The sequence below is a fragment of the Macaca nemestrina genome, chromosome 15, assembly GCF_043159975.1.
Source record: "Macaca nemestrina isolate mMacNem1 chromosome 15, mMacNem.hap1, whole genome shotgun sequence".
Lineage (NCBI taxonomy): Eukaryota > Metazoa > Chordata > Mammalia > Primates > Cercopithecidae > Macaca > Macaca nemestrina.
This window is the reverse complement of record NC_092139.1, coordinates 52,064,660-52,090,002: the sequence shown is the minus strand read 5'-3', so window position 1 is coordinate 52,090,002 and position 25,343 is coordinate 52,064,660. Positions and strand designations below refer to the sequence as shown.

Here is a 25,343-nt window from a genome sequence, read left to right as displayed (position 1 = left end):
TTATTGAAAAGTTTTAGAGCAGGAACGAAAGGAAGTACACTTTGAAGAAGGCCAAGCGGGTGACTTGAGAGATTCAGGTGCTCTGTTCAGCCCTTGACGTGAGGCTTATACATTGGCTTGGTTCCAGAATTTGCATTACTTCTCCCCAGATTCTTCTTGGTGGGCACTCCCCATGCGCTGTGGCCTGCCAGTACTTGGGAGGGACCACATGCGCTGTATGTTTACTGAAGTCATGTGCTTGTTCACTTGAGGCATTCCCTTATCCATTGAGTGTTCCTGGAGAAAGATCATGTACCAGTTAAGCTCTGCCATTTTTCTTCTTAGTGCACATGTCTGAGCCCACTCGCCCAACTCCTGCCATCTCGTCGGGAAGCTGCTGATCACCAGCTTCAGGTGTTTTCTATATATTGGGAGACCACTGTCCCCTGGCACCAGCTGCAGCCAATTGTTATTTTAGAGAAAGTTTAACAACTACCTGACCATCATCTGATGGTCACCTGACATTTCTGGGGGTCAGGGGAGCCTTTCCTGCCCTGCTCATGTCTCCCTAGCTAACTACTCTAACAATTTTACTGGAGAGTAAGTCCACTCAAATCCCTAGGCTGCCATGCGAGAAGTTGGTCATTCCCAGCTCTTCCTTTGCCATCTGGATATGCTTAGTAGGAGTCAAAACCCAGCCCACAGTCTGACTGAACTCTTCCAGATATAAATGTCATATCAGACCTATGGTAGATTGTCTGCAGAGATGACCAGAATCACTCCTCACATCCCCCCTGTCCTTCGGAGGAAGAGGCTATTTCTCTTCTTTGGAATCTGGACTGACCTTGTGACTTGCTTTGACATAGAGAGCAGTAGAAGAGACACCATGATAGTTCTGGGCCTAGGCCTTATGAGAGTTGAAAGCTTCCACTTAACTCTCTAGGAAGTCAGCACTGTGTAAAGAAGTTCAGTATAGATTGCTGAATTAGAAGAGATGCCACATGAAGGAGAACAGAGCACCTGAGCCAGCACCCAACCCAAAGACTCCAGACATTTGAATGAGTGCAGATGAAGGCTGAGCCATCCCAGACAGCTCCCAGTAGTTTGTGCCATCTTCACTGAGGCCTTAGCCTTGTGGATGAGATAATCTTGGATCCCATAGCCCTATTTGAGATGGCTCAACTGACACCATGTGGAGCAGAGATGAACCGTCCCTGCAGAGCACTGACCATATTCTTGACCCACAGAAGTATGGGCAGTAAAGTGGTTGATGTTTTAAACCACTAAGTTCTGGGGTGTTTTGTTTGGTAGCAGTGGATAACAGAAACAGGCTTTCAGTTTCCTGTGGCAGAAGCTAGTCCCTTCAAATCCCCTCGTTCAGCCTGAGCTGGAAGGGCACAGATCTCACCTCCCCATGGGGACTCACAGTCTTACAATGACCCTTTCCAAAGGACTTCCTCACAAGGTCCTTGCTCAGTGCTTTTTTGAGAGTTGAGATTTGATTTTAGAAATATACATCTAGGCCAGGTGCGGTGGCTCATGCCTGTAATCAGAACACTTTGGGAGGCTGAGGCAGGCAGATCACCTGAGGTCAGGAGTTCGAGACCAGCCTGGCCAACATAGCAAAACCCCATCTCTACTAAAAGTACAAAAATTAGCCAGGTGTGGTGGTGGGTGCCTGTAATCCCAGCTACTCAGGAGGCTGAGGCAGGAGAATGGCTTGAACCCGGGAGGTGGAGGTTGTAGTGAGCCGAGATCATGCCACTGCACTCCAGCCTGGGCAACAAGAGCAAGACTCCATCTAAAAAAAAAAAAAAGAAATATGGATCTATGGTATTGTAGCTTCTCAGTCAGAACCTCATTTTTAACATACTCCTACATACGTATTTATTTTCATATTATCTGTGTCCACTAAGAATGTAAGCTCCTTGAGGGCAAGAACTCTGTTCATTTCTGTATCCTAGCCCTAGAATAGTACATGACCAATGGTAGGTGCCCAGTAAATATTTGTGGGATAAATGGCTACTTTGTGTCAAACAGTGTGCTAGGCTCAGTATGATCTCTAGTGTTGTCTCAATTACTCATAGTGGACTCTCCAGATGCCCCAAGCCAGATCTCAGCCTGCCTGTTCTCAGTGCAGCTGTGATGGATGGTTTCACCCATCGTTGCTAGCATGCCTCATCAATTGTGCCCCATTCTCTCTCTTGCTGTTTTATTTAAATAGTTGTATGTCTCTTGACTTTGCTGCCTCCAGCTTCAGAACAGGAGAAGGCTGCCTATCCGCACACAGGTGCAACCCTGAGGCACTGGGAGTTAACATTACTTGGGCTGCCCTCGCTCATGGGCAAAGGAACCGGGGAGCAGATCCCCTAGCTTCTATGTCCTTCAGTGGACAACTGTGAGACATGTTCTCCATGGTCCTTCATATCCCCAGCAAGATTGGGCCCCAGTTGCCCAAGGTATTAACCAGTTTTTAACACATTCGTTCTTCCTTCCCTTCCCTGTCTTGCTCTTTATACTCCATCACTTGCATGTCCCACTGTCACCTTCCAAAGAAACCACCTGTCCTAAGTCTTTATCTCAGGTTCTGCTTTCAGGGGAACACAACTAAGAACACTTAGGTTCTCTTGTTTAATGTCACAATAACACACGAGGTAGGGGGTATTAGTTCCATTTTATTAGGTAAGAAAAGTTAAGGCTTAGGGAGATTTAAGTGTCTGGCTCAACATCACTAAGCTAATAAATGGTAGATTTAGGATTTAAACGCAGGCTTGTCTGAACTCCAAATTATGTGCTCTTTCCACTGAACCGTGCTGCATGACCTTGGAAAATCCCTCTGATTGCTTTCAGCTTAGTGTCTTTATTTGGTAGATGGGATCTGATGTGGGTTTGCAGAGTTGAGTGGCCACAGGGCACAGCAGGGGCTGTGGCCGGCTGGAGAGCCTGTGCCCTGTCCAAAGCAGCCAGCTGTTCCTTGGCCTCAGGTGGTCAGCCTGTGTGGGAAGGTGAGCCCAGCACCCCTGCATCTTCCGCCTGCATATGAGAAACCAGGCATCATACTGACATGAAATCTGTCAAGTTTTAAATGGTGGCAACTAATTCAAATGTGTCTTAAACCCTATGCAAACTGGAAAGGGGCCTAAGATAACTTTTTAGAGTGATGGAAATGTTTTATATATTGATTGGGGTGTACACGTTTGGCAAGCACCAAATGGTACATTTAAAATATTGTGTAAGGGCTTGGTGCTGTGGCTCACACCTATAATCCTAGCACTTTGGGAGGCTGAGGCAAGCAGACCACTTGAGCCTAGGAGTTTGTGACCAGCCTGGGCAATGTGGTGAAACTCCATCTCTATAAAAAATACAAATAGTAGCCAGGTGTTGTGGCGCATGCTTGAATTCCCAGCTACTTGGGCAGCTGAGGTGGGAGGATCATCTGAGCCCAGGGAGGTCAAAGCTGTGGTAAGCCATGATCTAACAACCGTACTCTAGCCTGGGCAACAGAGTGAGATCCCATCTCAAAATAAATAAAATAAAATATTAGGTAAGTTATTATAGGTGGGATAGAATCATAGAGAAAGAAAAGACCCCATGTGTGGCAATCAAAATATGTTCTTTTGAGATTTTTTTTTTTTTTTTTTGAGATGTAGTCTTGCTCTGTTGCCCAGGCTGGAGTACAGTGGTGCAATCTCACCTCATTGCAACGTCCACCTCCCGGATTCAAGTGATTCTCCTGACCCAGCCTCCTGAGTAGCTGGGGCTACAGGTCCGCATGCCATCATGCTCAGCTAATTTTTGTATTATTAGTAGGGGCAGGGTTTCACCATGTTGGCCAGGCTGGTCTCGAACTTTTGACCTCAAGTGATCCACCTGCCTCAGCCTCCCAAAGTGTTGGATTACAAGCGTGAGCCACCACGCCCGGCCTCTTTTGAGATTCTGTAATAGTCTGTGATTAATCATATGTAACAAACAGTTATGGGGGAAAATGGAACTTGTTCCAGGACATAGTTGAGGTTTACTAAGGAGAGTCCATCACAAAGTTTAACAAAGGAAATCAACCTCTCTGAGACCATATGTTCCATGCTAGTATTTTTCTTTCTTAGCCTCAGGAGAATCATCCAGATGGCTGGGTTTCTCTTCTTTCTTAGGGTACTGGAGAAGACAGCTGGATCACATCTCTGCTCACCTCAGGTGTTATGCTCAGAACAACCCTGAATTCCGGGCCTTGATTGCAGAACCCAGGATGGGAAAGGTGGGTGAGATGAAATTTCTACTCCACACGTGTCTATGGGATCAGGCTGAAGGAACCCTCCATGGACTTCTCCTAAAACTGCATCTTGCCTGGCTCCTTTCCCTTTCCTGTTCTGCTTTCTACACGTTCTTACTCTTCTGCCTTGTGAACTCTGCTCTAATAAATCATTTGCACATGAAGATTGTCTCAGAGTCTGCTTCTGGGACGTCTGACCTAAGACCTAAGACAACAAGACTCTGAACATCTCGTGCTCAGACGCCACATTGGAAATTCTAAGAGTCAGAATGAAAGATCCTAGAACAATTAAATCCAGCCAGATTGTGCACTTAAATCATGCACTGTTAATATATAGCCATAGTAACATAACAGCTGCCATTTTACAGTGCACCCAGCATCAGCATTGTATTCATCATTCTCGTCTTCACAGCAAACCTGCAAGACAGGAGTATTACCTTTGTGATCACTTTTTAAAAAAATAACCACAAATTTCTTGACTGTCTTCCCCTCACATGGTGGAATCTGTGTCCCCTCACCTTGAATCTGGGCGAGTCTGTGACTGTTTAACTAACGGACTATGGTGGAAGTGATGCCATGAGACTTACAGGGCTTGGCCACAGAAGGTCATGTGGCTTTCTCTTGCTTGGCACACTCACTTCCAACACTCCTTCTTGGAGCTCAGCCACCCTGCTATGAGAAGCCCAAGCAACATGGAGTGGCCACATGTAGGTGCGCCAGCTGAACCCAGTCCTCAAGTCATCTCTGCTCGTGAGCCACATGAGTGACCAGACTCTAGATGATTTCAGCCCCCAAACATCCAACCACCTCTAGCCATTTGACTCTTCTAGCTGAGGCCTCAGACATGTGGAGCAAAGACAAGCTTGTCTGCTGTGCCCTCTCTGAATCCATAGCATAATAAAGTGGTGGTGGTTTAATGCCACTAAGTTTGGGGTGGTTTTTCACACCACAGTTGATAATCAGAAGAAGCCTTATTTGACACCCAGGATTATTGAAGCTCAGAGAGGTTTGGTGACCTGCCCAAGGACTACACTGCTGGGTCTCATGGGGTTCAAGATTTGAAGCAGATCTGTCAGACCCTGCCAGAGTCCCATGTCCTTTCTTTGATATTACATTGCCATTAGAAAAAGACAGCTCTATGAGAAGACCTTTCCTCTGTTTGTCGCAAGACTAGAAGGAACTTTATGAAATAGACTGTGTACTCTTCTGCTGCCAAATAGGCCAATATCGAGATGATCTCATTTTCAAGTATTGCCCAATTTCCTTTGATAATCTATTTTGGTAGTTTATGAATTCTTCAGCCTAATCCAGAGATCTGCAAATTATGGTGGTTGGGACAAATCTGGCCCACTGCCCAGTTTTATAAATAAAATTTTATTGGATCACAGCTGCACCCATTCCTTTACTTATGTGGCTGCTTTGTGCTATGACAGTAAAGTATTCCCGATACAGAACATATGGTCCACAAGACCTAAAATATTTACTATCTGACCCTTCACGAAAACATTTCTTGCCCCTTGGCTGAATCTAAATTCCTATTGCTACTTACAGAGAAAGCTGCTCAACTGTGATACTTGTCCCTTAATTGCCAAGCCCTGTCCCCACCCCCTACCAGGATACATTTTCCAAGGTGATGACATCTAGTCATGTGGTTTGATTAAAGTTCATCTCTTGAAGAGTGTATGTATAGATTTGGATCTTGCCTTTTTATTTAGTTTGGCAGTCCCTTCTCTTTAATTATTTAGCTTATTTATAATTAGTAGAATTTAGATATGGTTGGATTTGGATCGCCATTTTCTTCTTTGTTTTCTACTTATCTCATCTAGTTTTTGTTGCTCTGTTTTTCTTTTTACTTTCTTCTGTGTTATTTAAATATTTGGTTACATTTAGAGTTTAACATCTCAGAATTTCTATGCTGTTACTTAAGGCAATGAGTTCTACACCCACAGTTATGAATTCTCTCTACAACTCTTTTAAAAGCTTATCTCTGCTACTGTCCACGAAGATGGTTGTGAAGTTAGCATCAGACTGAATTATAGTCAAGTCTCAAACAAGGTGAGTAAGCCTCCAGAAGTTACTCATTTGAGAATTGACTGATGTAGTAAATTGAGACTTACAATTTATAGAAATGCTTCTGTGTAATCCATAGAAAGGAAAAGTTTCAAATATTATGAAATGCTACTAGAGGCAAGCAATTTCATAGAATTGGATAAACAACATAAACCTCAGACAGACACATAAAGATATAGTGAGAACAGGAGTTGTTCTGTAGTTCTCAGGCTTATTCAGACTCACTGAAGTCTGATGACATGTCTGTGATACAATTGATTTGGGGAAAGACTAACAAAAATATTTGCTGATATGCACTTTGACATATTTTCTTCTATAAAATAAACCAAACTTTGTGGCCATATGTCCTTGATCTTCTCTTTTATATGGTGACTGAGGCATTGCCACAGAGCCTGTGTGTTTCGAACATTAATTGATTGACATTAGCAGCTTTAGTTTCATTGGACAAGAAGTCAGAATAATTAATCAATCCATTAAGAAACCAAGGAAAAGGAGGGAAATTAACATTTATTAGGCCCTGACAAGGTGCTGATGGTGTTGCTGAAATTGGGATAGAAACATGGGCCCTGTCTAACTCACAGGGAGGCTGCGAGTATCTAATGGGCTAATGCACATGAATGTGCTTTGAAACCAAATAAAGCACTAACTGCTGTTTTTAATTGTGTGGCTAGAGCAGAGCTTTGGTCAGAGAGGAACTTCAGGGGAAGGGAAGTGAGAAAAGCAGGTCAAGGCAGGGGAAGGGGCTGAATGAGCAGGTAGATAAAAGCAAAGCTGAGCTTTAGCCTGATCCAAGGGAACCTCTGGAGGATGAATTACGCCACAAAGTTGCCCCCAGTTGAGTCAGGGAGGAGAGGGAGCATAACCTCTAGGGCAAGGCAGCATCCACCTCCTGAGGGCACTTTGCTGGAGAAGAAGGTCCAGCAGTGAACTCTTAGCAGCTACACAACAGCTGGGCTGAGTAACCTGGCCAGCTAGTGGGAACGGGGTGGGCCGCCAGAATTGAAATAACTGTTCCCAGGTGATTTTTTTTTTCTTTTTCTTTTTCTTTTTTCTTTTCTTTTTTTTTTTTTTTTTTTTTTTTTACAAATTCTTGCTCTGTCAGCCAGGCTGGAGTGCAGTGGCACAATCTTGGCTCACTGCAACCTCCACCTGCTGGGTTCAAGCAATTCTTGTTCCTCAGCTGCCTGTGTAGCTGGGATTACAGGTTCACGCCACCACACCCAGCTAAGTTTTGTATTTTTAGTAGAGATGGCGTTTCACCATGTTGGCCATGCTGGTCTCGAACTCCTGGCCTCAAGTGATCCACCTGTCTCAGCCTCCCAAAGTGCTGGGATTATAGGCATGAGCCACCACACCTGGCGCTTAGGTTTAATAAATCTTTTCTTGGCCTGTGTGTTCTAGTTTTCAGGAAGTAGCAGGCTATTGCCTGGGACAAGAGCAGGCAGCCACTTGAGGGTGCAGGGGGATTAGTCCGGGTGCACACAGACTTCTGTGTCTGGACTCATTATATAGATGCCCCTTTTACCACATTTTGCTTTTCCAGCATGCCATTGAGGTAGCTCATAGTATTTCCACTTTCCAGGTGAGGAAACTGAGGCTCAGAGAAGATAAGCAACCTGCTTCTTCCAAGGGCACTAAGTTAGTAAGTGGCAGACCCAGGATTCACACTTGGCAGCCTGGGACCTTCATCATGACACCCTAATTCCAAGACACTGAAGGACTTTAAGCAGAGAATTGACACAATCACTTATAAAGGGTATAAAAGGTGACTGGGACAGCCACATGCAGGGAGGCTGGCAGACCCCTGTGGAGAGGCTATTGTGATGGTCCCAGTGTGAGCTGAGGGGGCCAGGGCTGCAGTGAGGGAGAGGAGGAGGGGCCAGACTGAGCCGCTGGGTAAGCAGCAGAATGGACAAAGCATCCTGGGGGGTAAGGAGGAGTCAGGAAGGACACCCAGGTCTCAGGCTGGACTGTCTGGGTAGGTAGAGCTGTCCTTAATGAGGAGGAGCAGGTTCGCAGAGAGATCCTTCTTTCTAGTGGGACAAAGCAGCCTCATCATTCCTGGTGTTTGAATGTTTTCATTGGCCAGAACCTCTACCTGAACAAGGCGGTGAATTTCAGCGACCACCTTCTGAGCAGTGCTGCCGAGGGTGATGGGGGGCTGTGCGGCAGCAGGTCCAGCTGGGGTGAGTTATTCCCTTCTGGCAATTTTAAAACAACTAACCAGGAACACGTGGACCTGGCGGGGATAGCAGAGAATTGCTAAGAGTTTGACAGCCCAGTCACAGATCTTGCAACTATGTTCCAGTCATTTTAATTCTCTGGCTTCTCCGAAGTCAGAGGTGAGACCTTTGAATTCCTTTACAGGGCTTGGGGAAATTCATTTGTGGGGTGCACGTTTGGACCTAAAAACTGAAGTCCCTTCTTTTCCTCTGCTTCCCACCCTTCCTCTGGTTCCTGGACAGGGGAGTGGCTCCAGGAGTCTCTCCAGCCGGGTTTCATCAAATAGAAATTTCTATGAAAGCCATTTTGTCCTCTGACTTTTGAGGGACATGGGAGTAAGAAATAACTCTTTGTGTGGGGAGTTGGGGGAGGGGCATCATTTTTTTCCCCAACTGTGTCATTTCAGTGAGTGACTACAGCCAGAGCACCTCAGATACTATTGAAAAAATCAAAAGGATAAGGAATTTCAAGACCAAAACTTTTCAAGAAAAGGAGGAGCAGCTTTTAGTAAGTGTCTTTTTTGGTCCTTATGGATATTGTCTTCAGTCTGTGATTTTCAGGTTTTATTTGACTTTTTTAAAATGGAAGAATAATTTCTCATTTTCTGTTCCTTTTTTTTTAATAAGGGCTTCTATTTTGTAGAGGTAGACTTCTTTTAAAAAGCTCAAGATTATGAATTAGAGTTATTTCAAAGTTCCCATCAGTTCCCTGAATCACCTCTGTGTTTCCTCTGGAGTCAGTTCTGTCTGCCTATCTTTCTCTTTCTTGTCTTTGGTTTGCCTCAAATACAGATCCTTGGTTATCTGGTCATTTGACAAATGAAGACTAGTTAGGGAGTGCAGATGCTGGCATGGTGCCCAGCATGAGGATGGGCCCTGAAGTCCCTGTGTGAGTGGATGGGCATGTTGTGGACAGACGTCCCTGGAGGGTGTGTGGGCAGGGAGCAGGAGAAAGCCTTCAGATCCTCTGTGTTGCTGGTGGAAAAGGTCTTCCTCTGGTGGTGAGGGTGTTGGTGGTGTGAAGCATTCCTCTGGTGGTGAGGGTGTTGGTGGTGTGAAGCATTCCTCTGGTGGTGAGGGTGTTGGTGGTGTGAAGCATTCCTCTGGTGGTGAGGGTGTTGGTGGTGTGAAGCATTCCTCTGGTGGTGAGGGTGTTGGTGGTGTGAAGCATTCCTCTGGTGGTGAGGGTGTTGGTGGTGTGAAGCATTCCTCTGGTGGTGAGGGTGTTGGTGGTGTGAAGCATTCCTCTGGTGGTGAGGGTGTTGGTGGTGTGAAGCATTCCTCTGGTGGTGAGGGTGTTGGTGGTGTGAAGCATTCCTCTGGTGGTGAGGGTGTTGGTGGTGTGAAGCATTCTCACAGGTTTCAGTTTGTGACGAAGCTTTTTTCCTTTCCCTCTACACCCTCCCCGATGTCCGTCATGGAGGTCTAGGCTCTGCCCTTCTCCCTTCTTGGGCCCCATTGCACCAAATAGAATCCTTTGTTGGGCAAATCTTATACTTTCTGCAAAATAGTTATCAGGGCAAAGATCACAAGCCTCCTGCCCTTCTTACATGGGGGAGAAGGGGTAAGGCACCAGAGATCTCAGCTCTTCACCATAGAGCCCTTAGTAATCTACTCATACATTCAGGCTGCACCCAACACCTAACCTCCATATTGATTAATTTAAGCTTTTGCAGGGCTCCCCTGGAGAGAAAACACTCCTACCTCTGGTCTCTTCAGCTGGATTTTTGTTTGTTTGTTTTGGTTTGGTTTCCCTGTCAGTCAGATTTCATCTACTTTCAGTCTTCTTGGAATTTCTCAAAATTACCAATTCACCGATGGTCAGTACCCTTTCAGAGTTTCCCATATCTTTTAGAGTTTTGTGTTTTAAAAATATATGCCAAGAATAATTCTAAAAGGGGCTTTGGAGAAAAAAGCAGTGGATGCCACCTGCTCCATCCCCAACCTTGCCTTTTAATTGGTCCTCTTTGACTGCAATGCAAAGAACAGATGTGATTAGCAGCAGGCCCCAAGGCCCGGGCCCAGGCCTGAGCTGGACACTTGCATGATGCCGGGTGCTTCCCTCCATGTGTGGTTCCAAGGCCAGGTCCTCAACGGGGCCTTGTCAGTGCAGGCACCAGCTGCCCAGCTTGCATGCTGATTCCTCTGGGGGTGGGGACTCTGTTCTTTATCTTATTTTTTTTTTTACACCACATGCTTTGTATGTAACAAACACCAGTAAATTTGGAAAGAATACGTTAGAATTGTTTTACCTTTTATTGTTTAGGACTTCTTGTACTCACCACCTTCTCCCAGTTTGAAATATTGTTAATGAGTATAAAAGAAGCATAGAGTTCCATAAACTGAACAGCTTACAATTTGGGAGACTCTACCTACTTACTCTGTGTATAACCTGAATCTCCCACTGTGTATGCCTTTTTTTTTTTCTCATTTGCATTTAGGGGATATGTATCAGAAGCTATAACTTTTGTTCACTAATTCAGTGATGATTTTTGAGCACACATGTACCAGGCACTGCTGTACGTGTTGAAAATATAACCTGAACAAAAGATGTAAACCCTCACACCTCCTCAAGCTGATAGTCCAGTGCATTCTAGTACACTTTTCCATGAGGAATGGAAATGGGTGTAAACAAGTGCTCCCCAAGATCCCTGCTGGGGGTTTACTGATTAGAGCACTTGGTTCTAAGCTATTCATTGGTAAGATGGGGACAGCGAGAAAGGAGGCGGCACTGCCTGGACCAGGCATCATCTTCAAAGGCTCAGAGGCCTTGACCAGTGTCCTCATGGCCATGGCTTCACAGGAGCAAGGATAGGGAAGGTTTTATTTCCACTTTACAAATGGAAATGGTGGTCCTGTGACCACCCCACAGCCATGTCCGGGATCCAGAGGCAACATACTAAAAGCAATGTCTCTTGCTTTCTAAACAGCTTCCTTCAGTCTTCCAGCATTTAAAATTCTTTATATATAAAGATGAATATATGACATTTAAAAACATAGAAAGATAAGTTCTTCAGCCAGGCCCAGTGGCTCACGCCTGTAATCCCAGCACTTTAGGAGGCTGAGGAGGGCGGATCATGAGGTCAGGAGATCGAGACCATCCTGGCTAACACAGTGAAACCCCATCTCTATTAAAAATACAAAAAATTAGCCAGGAGTGGTGGCATGTGCCTGTAGTCCCAGCTACTCGGGAGGCTGAGGCAGGAGAATCACTTAAACCCGAGAGGCGGAGGTTGCAGTGAGCCAAGATCATGCCACTGGCACTCCAACCTGGGCGACAGAGCGAAACTCCATCTCAGAAAAAAAAAAAAAGAAGAAAATAAAAGATATTGAGATTTCTGAGAGCTTTTCTTCTGTGTGTTTTTTTTTTTTTTTTTTTGAATCAGAGTCCCACTGTGTTGCCCAGGCTGAAGTGCAGTTGTGTGTTCTCGGCTCACTCCAACCTCTGCCTCCTGGATTCAAGCGATTCTCCTGCTTCGGCCTCCCAAGTAGCTGGGATTATAGGCATGCTAACACGCCTGGCTAATTTTTATATTTTTAGTAGAGACAGGGTTTCGCCATGTTGGCCAAGCTGGTCTCGAACTCCTGACCTCAAATGATCTGCCTGCCTTGGCCTCCCAAAGTGCTGGGATTACAGGCGTGAGCTACTGTGCCCGGCCTTTTTTTCTAAAGAAGTCAATGTATTGGCTCATTCATTCCTCAGGGGAGTACCTTTTCTGAACTGTCATACTTCAACTGACCTTGAACACTTTATAAAGTATGCAAAATAAATTTTAGGACTCACCTGATTGCTTTTCCTAGAGCTAGTCATAATCAAATTAGTGTCGGGTTTCTGGGTTTTGTGAGGTTTCTCATGGCATCCTTGTCCTTAATATAAAACAGTGTCCATGTGGTAACCCTGCCTGAAGCAAGGTTTTGGAGCAGCAAGATTGACATTAGATGTGGATATTTGTGCTGTGGGCTATTGAAGACCACACACACACTCTCATGCACACACTCATAGTCACCTGCCCTTGTGACTTAGAAATTCAACGTTGGAAAGAAAGTGTTTGCCTTGAGCGAATATTTTGAGGCGGGGGAAATGACCACATTCTGTAATCCTACAGCCTGAAAACAGACTCCTGCTGAAGGAAGTCGGACCCACGGGGGAAGGAAGAGTCTCTGTGATTGAACAGCTGCTGGATGAGGCAAGTGTCGCCAAAGGAGCAGGTCTCTCTGAAGAGGTCAGCCTGGCATTCCACCTCTGTCTCCTTCAGATGGAAGTTTTGTTCAATACTGTGAAAATTACACTGCCCTTTGATTAAAAACTCAGGGTGCAGTGAATGGCTAGTCAAAAGCTTGATATTAATTGTTCCCTGTTGCTAGTTTTTATATCAGAGAAAATAGGCAGAGAAGCACAGATGAGACCAAGGAATATGCATGAAGCTGGATAGAATCTCTGGCCCGTGACCCCATATTACCTTTATCCTGGGTTTCCTGAAGAAGCAAGTTGTCAGGGTGCTGCCCTCCCCTCCCCGCCCGTGCTGGGAACAGAAGTTTTGTCACCTGGGTCACTTTGTAGCTCTGTTAATTGTAGATCTGGTCTTGAGGTTCCTGATTCTCCTCTCCTTTGATCTGAAAGCACTTTCATTCCATCAGCTCTGTAAAGCACATCTGTTATACCTCATACGGTGGTGACTGGATGCTGTTGAGTGCAGGGTTTTTTGGTGAGTTTTCCTTTTCCATTTGCTGCAGGGAGCAGACCCCAACTGCTGTGATGAAGACAATCGACCCGTCATAACTGTGGCTGTTATGAATAAGCACCATGAAGCGATTCCGGTTCTCGTGCAGAGAGGAGCAGACATCGACCAACAGTGGGGGCCGTAAGTGAAACACATTGACAGGAGAGCTAAGGTAGCAGCAGGCTAACTGCTTGGAGCTCCACTGCGGCAGAAGCAGTCTACACACACGCCCTGTTCGGTTTCAGCCACTTGAACCATTTTAACCTATTTCAGCTTTAATAAGAGGCTTAACGCCTTCTGTTTTCCATAGCTGGGTAAAGCAAAATTTAAAAAATGGACTATTGGGTTGTCTAATTTAGTGGCTTTCATAAATGATGATGCATTTTGTTAATTCATAAGCTTATACTGTATGGTGCCAGTAAATCCTTAGCCCTTGGGGTGTTAATCAGTGTTTTCATCATGAATCATGATAACACCAAGGGAAGACACACCTCAGTGTATTCCCCATGAAGTTAATGCGGAAAGAAAATGTCATACGGTTGTCTCCAGATCTCACGCACTGCGGAGGAGACTGGCACATCTGAGGCCACCACGTGGTCTCCTGCTGCCTTGCTTTCCCACCCGTGATACAAGACAGAAAGGTACCAAGTCCTGTTACTTACTGTCCTAGTCTTGGTCCACTCCTGTCCCATAACCTTCTCTTCCAGCCATATGCTTCTGTTGTTCTCTTGAAAATTACTTTGAAAATGTGAGGTGAAAATTTCCTCGAGCATGAGTCATTCATGTTAACTGCTCATATCTTGCCGACCACGTTGTTGATGTAAGTCTTCTGGGGACATCACAGGCATCTAGCACTCCTGCCTCCTGAGGTCTTACTAAGGCAAGGTCAAGGTCCGTGTCAGTGGAACATTCTGCTGTGTACTTCGTGCCACCACAGAGGCCAAAATTTCAGTAGCTTTGCTTGTTATTCTGTTTCAGAATTGTCTCTAATGTTAGTGTTCAAAATATAATGCTGTTAATTTTTCTATATGCGTTTTACTAATGTCTGCATTTTAATAGTTTCTACCTCTTTTTTTTAGTTTTATTTTACAGCAGAATATTTGGTGTGTTGGTGTAAAGCTTTGATGGTTGGAATTTATTTTCTCAAGTTTGCTTAGGGTTTACTGTGTCAACTTCTTTATCCTACACTGTTGTATTATTGTCATTATTAATAAAATGGTGCTGCCTTATTTTGTTTTAAGGCATATTTTATATTTTTATATTCAGAAAAGCTTTTTAAATAGCCTTTAAGTATGTTTGTGGTTGATACAGAAATTACTTGAGCACAGTTTGAATTGAAGTGTAAGCTGCATGAGTCCTGGCTTTATGAAGAGTCCAGCTAAGAGAAGGAAAGTGCCCTGGGCATTGAACAGCTTGCCTTTTTATTTTGCTGTGCCTCAGCTTCCACGTTTGCTTCATCACCATTCTACAAATTGGCGTTTATCCACATGTGTTCTCATCGCACGTCTGTAAAGTCTGACGCTGCAGTTACACCTGTCTATCTGAATGGTGCGTAGTAGCCTTTGTCACCCCCCTGCAGGATCATGGTGACTGTGGCCAGTATGTAGCTCACATGGTTGTGGGGAGGAAAGCTAGAGGGTTGGCCCTCTCTTAAATACAGCACAGGGATCTCTTCTTCCTTTCCAGTGCATGCTGGTAGAGGAAAGTAGCATTTCCCACTGACAGCCACATTCTGCCAAGTCTGGTTTGTATCTGTTAGTTCCAAGAGTTTGGGCCTGGAGCTGGACCTCTGTAGACCCAGGAACATGACCTCGAAATTCCATTCATCCTATTGCTTTTAGGCATAAATCATCCAGAGATCTGGTTTTACCGTAAAAGAGGCTCAGAGAGTTGTTCCTTAGCAAACAATTAAAATGCTCTCTCCCATCCGAGCATGTTTGGCTAGTGGAGCCTAAGTGGTCTCTACACCAGATAACTTCCATTAAGTAGCTTGGCAGGTGGCAGAAAGCTCTTTCCTCATTTCCTAGTTCCATGTTTGTATCATTCCTACCAGAATGAAATCATATTCAACACAAGGGAATGGCTAGGAGAAATTCACATCCTCCACCAAAGCTCATTCCTCTTACTAGCACATTTCAGAAACACAGATTCAAGATCTCACTAGGTGAGAGGCCCAGAGAAATGCTGTTTGCTTTTGGACAAGAGCTGCCCTTCCTCACTGCACTGGTGATTCAAATGTGCCATCCCCTGGCTCTGCCCCAGTAGCCAGGTGAGGAAGATGCAAGCATCAGTCTACTTCTTAGAGGTTCGGCTGTGGACACTTATTCCATTAGGTAATTTAAGGAGAGAATGTACATTAATCTACTATGATACTTAGATTTGAGTAAATAGTTTGAATTGTTTGTATATTAATAGTAAAGTTTCTTTAAAGTACAAATTCCATGGCAGAGTCACCATTCAGCATTTTCCAACACTGAACTGTGGATTCACAGGAAATAGCCAGCACAGAAAATCTAACCACCAGCAAACCCCCCATGCAATACATAGAATGAACCCTCTGCTCTCAATTCGGAGAGAATTGTGAAGAAAGAAGATCATAAGTCTACATAGGAGATGTGGCAACCCTATGAATATATCCCAGTTCAAATGGTAAATGCCTTATAAAGGCCCAAGGAACCGTAGGGGTGAAGTGACAGACAGTTAAGCTCTGTGCCACCAGTGAGGAAGAAAGAATGAAAGATAAGGAGGAAATGGAGTCTTTTCCAGACTAATTCCAGTTAAACCTCTTTCTTTTGTGAACTGCCCAGTCTTGGGTATGTCTTTATCAGCAGTGTGAAAATGGACTAACACACTAGCACACAGCATAGCCCATGAACATTCAATGGCAAATTCTTCATTTGTGACCTGTTTGTTCTTTCTGAAAGCATTTATCCTTGATGTTCTGAAATTTCACAAGGGTATTTTTAGATGTGCTGTTTTTGATTCACCCAGTTGGCCTTTTCAATTTAAAAAGTCTTATCTTTCTTTAGGTTAGGAAAAGTTTGTTCTATTATCTCTTGGGCATTTTCTCCCCTCCATTTTTCTATTCTCTTTCTAGAACTGTTAGTTGGATGGTGGACTACTTGAATTGATTCCCTATGTCTGTCTGTCTTTTGTGTTTTTCCGTAGTTTCATCTATCTTTTTCTCTTCCATCTTTCGAGAGATTTTCCTAACTTTGTTGTCCATTCTTCCTATTGGATAATTGTTATTTCAATAATCGTATTTATTCTTTCTAGGAGCTACTTTTGTTCTGATTGTTTCTTTCTCATAGTTTCATATTTTTGTGCAACATTGTCTTGAATCATTCTGCAGATACCAGTTAGATTTTTGTCTTGTTTTAAATTCCTCGTGTTTGTGTATCTTGGTTTTCTCTTTGATTCTGCAGGATTTTCTCAGATGTCTATGAGCCTTGGTTGTCCATTCACATTTGAGAATGGAGTTTGGGCTAGATGACTGGTAACTTTGTATATAAGAGAAGGGCTTTGTCAACCAAGAAGCTTTCTGGGTAGGTGGAGCTACTCCCAGGCTGGGACCCCTGGGTGCCAGAAAGTGAAAGGCTTCCCTCTGATTCTCACCAGAGGCTCTCTTTATCTTCCTCAGAGAAGAAGCCACTATCCTTTTTCTTCATAGGGATAAATGCATGGCTGCAGGCACATCTGCAGGTGTAGGGGATGAGGGTGTTGGCATCAAAGGAAGGAGCAGGGGCAGAGAGAGTTCAGACATTCAATGACTATCTCATTTCTACTTTCAGTCATGACTCTTGCCCTCCTTCACTCCTGCTACCTCTACATAGGAGCCTTTCAGGAGTCCTGGTACCACCCTGACCTCCATTTCAGTTGCCCACTCCTCCCTCACTAGGTCAAACCTGACCAGGAAATATGAAGAGAAACCCTGGCATTGCAGCAAAATATGCTGTGTCTGACCTCTCAGGCCTGCCCCCTGGCTTCTAAGATTGGTGTTTATTTTCGTGTCACGTAAGCCCAACTCACTGGAGCCAAGGTCATTTTCCCTACACAAAAATAGGAGCCTCAGCCCTGAGAAGCTACTATCATGCCCGAGGGGTCCAAGCCAAAGTTAAGACTATGCCCAATACGTTGCATAAACTCTTGCAGGCAGTTTAGAACAATGGTATTTATTAGCATTTATTAAATCAACTACCAACCATATCCTTGTGGGTTTCTCGCATTAAAAAATGAATGTGTTTATAACCTTTTCACTGTCTAGTATCAAAGCTTACCCTCCATCACAGTATTCCTCCAAGAGAAGGGCAGAGAGAGGAGACTCAAAAGGTTTCCCAGGTTAGTTAAGTAGGTCGATGAAAAAAACCAGGACCTTGGGTCCCATGCATCCTCTCCAGTTTCCTGATGATGCTAACGAAGGATTTATCCATGATTTTTTTTCCCCCTAATTAGGCTCAGAAATACAGCTCTTCACGAAGCTACTCTGCTTGGCTTTGCAGGAAGAGAGAGCATCGCCACTTTACTGGGGTATGTCCCCTGGCCTCTGGTGGATACTTTTGAGGGCCACAGGGATCTCCCTAATGGCCTGTGATGATTTTAAGAGAGGCCTTGGTTCCTGAACTGCTGTCCCTGTCCATGGGGACCACCATCCCACCACGGTTCCCTGGGCACTAAAGGCTTTTCAAAGCACAATGAAAATGTTGCCCCCATTAAACATACTTGGTTGTAGGACTTTAATGCAATGGGAACCAATGGCCAGGGTTAGCAATTGGACATTTTGAAATCACAGGCCTCTTTAAAGGTTTCAGGGTAGAGCCACCTCTGAGAACTGAAGTCACTGTGACCTCTCGAGGACAGGTTTGGGGAGGTGGGAGCAGGAGGGGCCCAGACTGGCCTCCGTGGCAGGGAAGAGTCAAGCTTTTAGGGGCACATGCTCAAGTCCTTCAGTGCACCTCCATTTCTCCATTTCCTTTGCAGATGCAATGCAAGCATCCGAAAGAAGAATGCAGGGGGCCAGACAGCGTACGACCTGGCTCTGAACACTGGAGATGACCTCATCACCTCACTCTTTGCTGCCAAGTTTGGCCAAGGACTCGAGGACCAACTCACCCAAACTAGGAGCCTCAGACTGGATGACTGTTAGACCTGAGGCCTCCCCGGGACTTCATTTAAGAATATGTGCGGTGGCTGGCACGGTGGTTCATGCCTGTAATCCCAGTGCTTTGGGAGGCTGAGGCTGGCATATCACCTGAGGTCAGGAGTTCAAGAGTAGCCTGACCAACATGGAGAAACCCCGTCTCTACTAAAAATACGAAATTCGTCAGGCATGGTGGCGCATGCCTGTAATGCCAGTTACTCGGGAGGCTGAGGCAGGAGAATCACTTGAACCCAGGAGGTGGAGGTTGCGGTGAGCCAAGATTGTGCCATTGCACTCCAGCCTGGGCAACAAGAGCAAAACTCTGTCTCAAAAAAAAAAAAAAAAAAAAAAAAAAAAGTGCAGTTCTGGCTATTCTTTAATCATGTCTTTTTAAAATGTGTATTTGAGATTAGAAATTGAGGTTGAGAGGAACTCAGGAGATTTTTTTTAAAAAATCATATGACAGTATAAGCCATCAGTACTAAATGGACAGCTCCCAGTATACTGTGGGCTGTGATCAACTGAATGTATGTTTTTTAATGGTTTCTTGCTGCAGTTTTTTTGTGTATTTGATTTTTAGTTTTTGACTTATTTTTCAATAGGTAATGATTGCACATGGTTCACAGCTGAAAGGTATGAAGTATTATGTAGGGATGTGTCCCTCCCATCCTGTCCCACAGCCACCACCTCCCTCCTCAGCCACCAATGACACCAGAGTCAACTTGCCTTTCCAGGGGTTGTGCAAAGTTAGATATGCACATACATGTGGTATAAGCACATGTACATAAAAGTACACATAGAATATAAACGTGTCTGTAGCACATATATATTCTTTCCCCTCTTCTAAAACAAACGATAGCAAACCAGCCACACACTGCTCTGCATCTTGTTCTTTTTGCCCGATACGTCTTGTAGGTGGCTCCTAATTAGTATGTAAAGATTGACCTTATTTAAACTTTTTAATGTTGAAATCATCAATATTCCCATCATTATGGTTTGTTCTTTGACTGAGAAATCAGCTCTCAATAAACCACTTTGCAGGAATGTGTAATTTTGACTCATTCCTTTCTTCAGGTCATTATTTTAATCTTTGGGTGGTAATGCTGCAGTTGTGAAGTCCCTAACTAGTTTATGTTAATGTAGGTAAATAGAATATGTATTAATTTACCATAATTAATTCAGAACAATAAGGGCCTTGGGGTGGTTACTGTTATCACTACCTGCACTTTACTCCCCCAGACTGGGCGGCTGTCTGTGGGAGGACAGAAGGTGCAAAGTCGTGGGAACACAGGCCCCTGGTCAGGCACTGGCACTCCTCCTGCCCCATCAGCCCCTCAGCCACCAGTGTAAGGGAGGCTGCTGCGTGGTGGCCAGTGTCCAGGGAGACTGGGGAGTGCGATCATCTGGTTTGGGGGTGGTGGTTTGCCCTGTGTCAGCTTGACTGGGACTACTTTGGCCAGAATTTTCTTCCCTATGGTTCTCTTCAGGGTTGGCCCCAAGAAAAACTGCATGACATTCAGAAGATAGAAGAAAAGCAACAGCAGTCATGCTTGGATGGTGGGTAGAGGGCACCAGGTGCCTCTGCCACTCACATCCTATGTGAAGGAAGGGATAGAAGTGCTTGCCACAACCGAGCAGCAAGCCCTGCCTTTGGGATGGAAGAGGATGGATGTTTATTGGGATCAACACTTGGAAAAAGATGGTACAGAGGGAGAAGTCGAGTGGGGGGTAATGGGGTTCAAGGCCATTTTTCCCAGACCTCAGGGAGCGGGGAGGGCCTCATGGACCCGTGGGTTCTAGAAACAATCGCCTTGGGGTTCTTGGGGGGAACTTTTGTGTCTTGAGTGCAGGAACAATGCTTTTAACACCTCTTGGGTTTTCCACACTCCCTCTTGGAGGATCCTACCTTCTGAAACCAAGAGGCCCTTCCAGTGCCAGCTGGCCAGACTCAGGAATCGGTAAAGCACGCATCTGACGTCTCATTCTGGGGTCCTTTCCTTTCTCTAAAGCTCACAGCCTACACTCATCACCCTTGAATTTCACTCTTTCAGAATCAAACCTCAGTTAAAATAGGACTAAAAACTGAAAAGGTAGCCTAATATTTAACAGTTTCTGATGAAATCCTACAGGGTCACATAAAATGTTCTATTGGTATTAAAGTATATGTTTTCAGGAAAATTAAACACATTTTAAGGCAGAACATTTCTGATGTCAAAAATCATGGGGTTTTTTTGTCCTTTCTAAAGCTTTCTTTTTCTTTTCCTAATGACAGGGCTTATTGAGGGAGCAGAGCCACTTTAAGTGAAACGGAAAAATATTTTTAAAATTTTTTATTTTTTAGAGACAGGGTATCACTGTGTCACCCGGGCTGGAATGTAATGGTGCGATCATAGCTCACTGTAGCATCAAACTCCTGGGCTCAAGCGATACTCTCGCCTCAGCCTCTGGAGTATCTGGGATTACAGACACACACCACTGTACTCAGCTAATTTATTTTACTAATTTTTTTTTTTTTTTTTTTTTTTCTGGTAGAAACAGGGTCTCCCTGTGTTGCCTACAGGCTGATCTTGAGGTCCTGGGCTCAGGTAATCCTCCCACCTCAGCTTCCCAAAGTGCTGGGATTACAGGTGTGAGCCACCATGCCCAGCCTGGAACAAGGGATTTATTAAAGAAGTTATACCCTCTGCAGTGCTTGAGCTGATAAGTTTGATGGTGGGCCTGAAGTTGCTGTATCTTGGTTACATTCAGGAAGCACAGGTGAGCGTGAAGGGGACGAGCAAGGACAAACTGGAACCCATGGGGACACATGTCCCTCCTCCATCTTCCTGGTCACAGGCAACTTGCAGGAGACGTGCCCTTTCCCATGAAACTTGCCCCAGGCTGGGCTCTGCAGAAGCAGATGCCAAGACAGTTTGGGATGGAAGAGGATGGACGTTTATTGGGATCAACTCTTGTGAAAAGAAGGTGGAGAGGGCAAAGTCAACTGCTATGTGGCCCAACAGTGCCTCAGCCACCAGTGGTGCTCCCATGAGCCAAATTTGCCCGTCATGGTGTCCACTGTGCTTTTGTAGCCCCTCTGGCAGACAGGAGCTTCCCCAGAAGGGACGGGACCTCAGGCAAGGCAGCTCTCTGAAGTTGCTGATAGCTGGAGGCCATCTGCTGACACACTCGCTACAGCCAGGGGAGCAAGCCCTACCTGGAAAGGGGATGTGGGTGGTGCATCTCTGCCTGCCATAAAACTGGTGCATAGGTGCTCGACCCAGGTTGTAGGACAGCTGAAGGCAGAGATCAGGGGGAGCAGGTGAAGCCACGGGCCTGGCTGCTGCCCACACCTGCCAGATGAGCCAGGGGTTAGTGACTGTGTCCTCCCTGGGTCTGGTCCTGAGGCCATGTCCTCCCAAGGCCTGGCTGCTCTTCCTGGAGGGGCTGTCTCTGCTTTGCAGGCTTGTCCTATGTTACCAGTGGGCTTCGGTGGGCTGGCTTGCCATTCCCTCCTTTCCACTGAGGTGAGTTCCCATGCACTCATTGCCCATTTGGGTTTCTTCTATTTTTCTTATTGACTTAGACAATTTCTTTACATCCTCTTGAATCAGAATATCTTCTAGAGTCCAGACAGCGCTGTCTTTAATAGAAAAATAATCTGAGCCACATACACAATCATAAATTTTCTAGTAGCCATACTTCTAAAAGCACAGAGAAACAAGCAAAATTAATTTTACTGGGATACACTGCAAAAGAAGACATACATGTGGCCAGAAAACATAAAAAAAAAAAAAAAAAAAAAAAACTCAGTATCACTGATCATTAGAGAAATGCAAATCAAAATCAAAATGAGATACCATCTAACACCAATCAGAATGGCTATTTTTAAAAAGTCAAAAAATAACATGCTGGCGAGATTGTGGAAAAAAGGGAATACTTATACACTTTTGGTGGGAGTGTAAATTAGTTTAACCGTTGTGGGAAACAGTGTGGTGATTCCTCAAAGAGCTAAAAATAGAAGCACCATTCAATCCAGCAATCTCATTATTGGGTATACACCCAAAGGAAAATAGATCATTCTACCATGAAGACCCATGTATGTGTATGTTCACTGCAGCGCTATTCACAATAGCAAAGACATGGAATCAACCTAAATGCCCATCAATGACAGATTGGATAAAGAAAATGTGGTACATATACACCATGACATACACTATGCAGCCATAAGAAAGAACGAGAGCATGTCTGTTGTGGGAACATGGATGGAGCTAGAGGCCATTATCCTTAGCAAACTAACACAGGTACAGAAAACCAAATATCACATGTTCTCACTTATACATGGGAGCTGGCCGGGCACAGTGGTTCACGCCTGTAATCCCAGGACTTTGGGAGGCCAAGGTAAGTAGATCACCTGAGGTCAGGAGTTGGAGACTAACTTGGCCAACATAGTGAAACTTCATCTCTACTAAAAATACAAAAGTTAGCTGGGCCTGGTGGTGGGCTACTGTAGTCCCAGCTACTCGGGAGGCTGAGGCAGAATTGCTTGAACCCAGGAGGCAGAGGTTGCAGTGAGTTGAGATCTTGCCATTGCACTCCAGCTTGGGTGACCAGAGTGAAACTCCATGTCCCAAAAACAAAAAACAAACAAACAAAAAAACCAGGGAAGCTAAATGATGAGAACAAATGGACACAAAAAGAGGGACAACACCAGCTGGGTGCGGTGGCTCACACCTGTAATCCCAGCACTTTGGGAGGCCAAGGTGGGTGGATCACAAGGTCAGGAGATCGAGACCATCCTGGCTAACATGGTGAAACCCCATCTCTACTAAAAAATACAAAAAATGAGCTAGGTGTGGTGGTGGGCACTTGTAGTCTCAGCTATTCGGGAGGCTGAGGCAGGAGAATGGCGTGAACCAGGGAAGCAGAGCTTGCAGTGAGCTGAGATTGTGCCACTGCACTCCAGCCTGGGTAACAAAGCGAGACTCCATCTAAAAAAAAAAAAAAAGAGGGACGATACCCACTGGGGCCTCTCAGAAGGTAGAGGCTGGGAGGAGGGAGAAGTTCAGAAAAAATAACGATTGGGTACTAGGCTTAGTACCTGGGTAACAAAATAGTCTGCACAATAAACCCCCGCGATATGAGTTTACCTATATAACAAACTCTGAACCGAAAATAAAAGTTTTAAAAATATTTTACTAGAATAAATAGTATTTCAATTTATGATTCATCTAAATTGTTAATACAATAGTCTATATATTTTATGTTATTTTTTCACACCAAGTCATTGAAATCTGGTGTGCATTTTACCCTTACAGCACATCTTAATTCAATTCACCACATTTTAAATGCCCCCTACCTGCACATGGTGGTTGGCTACGGCATAGTTCTAGAAGCTTCTACCTGTGTAATAACACACATCGAGGTCATTGCATTCTGATTCCCGCTAGGATACTAGCAGCACAGATACACTCATTTGAAGCTTGCATCTTTGTGGTTGGTAGGTTTTCCTTGTCTAATCCAGGAAGAGTTCCTCCCCATCACCTGTGCTAGGCCACAACTCCAGGTGCTCTGGTCAAGGTGTCCAGTAGGATAAAGAAAATTTACAGGGTCATTTATTTCTGTTGTCTCCAAGACATCTCTTCAGAGGATCTCAAGAACGTACATCACTTGCTTCTTTTCCAGCTTCAATTTCTGACTGCTTCGGAGCCAGGTTTTTGCTTTTTCCTGGACAAATAGAAAATAAAGAGCATCTCTTGGATTCTCATCCACCTCCCCGCTCTTCAAGTAATTGCAAACCTAGCCTCCCTTTGTGGTTTTCTAAGGGTAGGGCCTTGTGGGAACATAGAACAGACAAGGTAAAGCGACCCATTCTCTGCTCTCCCCTCCTTTTTCATTGTAGATCCCAAAAAGAGAGACAAAAGGCCACATATACCTTTATCCTTCAATGAACAGGAAATGAAGTGTGTTTACCTTCTCAGATGCACACGCGGATGCAGTTAACTGCCGTGTGTTTTTCTGAATGGAAGGAAGAGGGGCCTGGGCCCACAGAGCCACCTGGGAGCCGCTTCTGCGATGGAGAGGAGCCGCTTCTGCTGCTTCTGCCTCTCCTCGCTGCTGCTTCTGGTCCTGCTGCTGGAGGCCAGATCTGGGTGAACTGAGTGCTGGGAATTCAACCCGGAGTCTAGATTTAGACTGCTAAGTATTTCCACAGAGTTCCCGAAATAGAGCAGCACCTGCTTCTGGAAGGCAGAGCATTTGGACATTCCTTGGGAACGCTCCTGAGATGTCTTGGTTCTTACTTGAATTGCCAACAAAAACACAGTTCCATCTCTCACCTCTTCCCTCTCCTTCCTGCATCTCCTTCTTCATCCCCTCTCCCTCAACTGCTTTTCCAACCATTTCCCCCAAATCCTCACCCGACCCCCAAAACTCCCTCCATTACAATCCCTTTCCTTCCCCCAGGCCCTACTTTCCTGTCCACATGGTCTCTTGGCCTTTCTTTCTCTCTTGGGAAATGATGGAAATGCATGGTATTATTTACCTAAATTAATTGACTCAAAATGTCCCTTTCACCCTCAATGAACCCTACTCTTTTAATGAAGTAGTGACATTTTCTGTTTACCTAGACTACATAAATTTTACTTGTTGTATTTTTGTTAGCAAGGATATAAATCTCCTAGCTTTAATAGAACATTGTCATTATAAATATAATACTAGTTTTTGTGTGTGTGTGTGTGTGTGTGTTTTTGAGACGGAGTCTCGCTGTGACACCCAGGCTGGAGTGCAGTGGCGTGATCTTGGCTCACTGCAAGCTCCGCCTCCTGGGTTCACAGCATTCTCCTGCCTCAGCCTCCTGAGTAGCTGGGACTACAGGTGCCCGCCACCACGCCCAGCTAATTTTTTGTATTTTTAGCAGAGACAGGGTTTCACCGTGTTAGCCAGGCTTGTCTCAATATCCTGACCTC

General features: G+C 44.9%; 1 protein-coding gene across 9 annotated transcripts in view; it reads left to right on the top strand.

The window, feature by feature from the left end:
* Positions 1-19,440, top strand: part of LOC105486829 (double zinc ribbon and ankyrin repeat domains 1) — a 98,344-nt gene extending 78,904 nt beyond the window's left edge. For 7 of the 9 annotated variants that reach the window (XM_011749893.3, XM_011749896.2, XM_071079725.1 and 4 more), the window contains 8 exons: positions 4,128-4,231; positions 6,227-6,301; positions 8,406-8,502; positions 8,946-9,046; positions 12,645-12,725; positions 13,273-13,400; positions 17,712-17,786; positions 18,237-19,440. In XM_011749893.3, coding sequence (XP_011748195.2) covers positions 4,128-4,231; positions 6,227-6,301; positions 8,406-8,502; positions 8,946-9,046; positions 12,645-12,725; positions 13,273-13,400; positions 17,712-17,786; positions 18,237-18,402 — 827 coding nt within the window. In that variant the 3' untranslated portion in view covers positions 18,403-19,440. Of the gene's footprint in view, positions 1-4,127; positions 4,232-6,226; positions 6,302-8,405; positions 8,503-8,945; positions 9,047-12,644; positions 12,730-13,272; positions 13,401-17,711; positions 17,787-18,236 lie in introns of all 9 variants that reach the window. The other 2 variants (XM_071079720.1, XM_071079724.1) reach the window with 2 other exon arrangements.
* Positions 19,441-25,343: the final 5,903 nt, after the last annotated feature.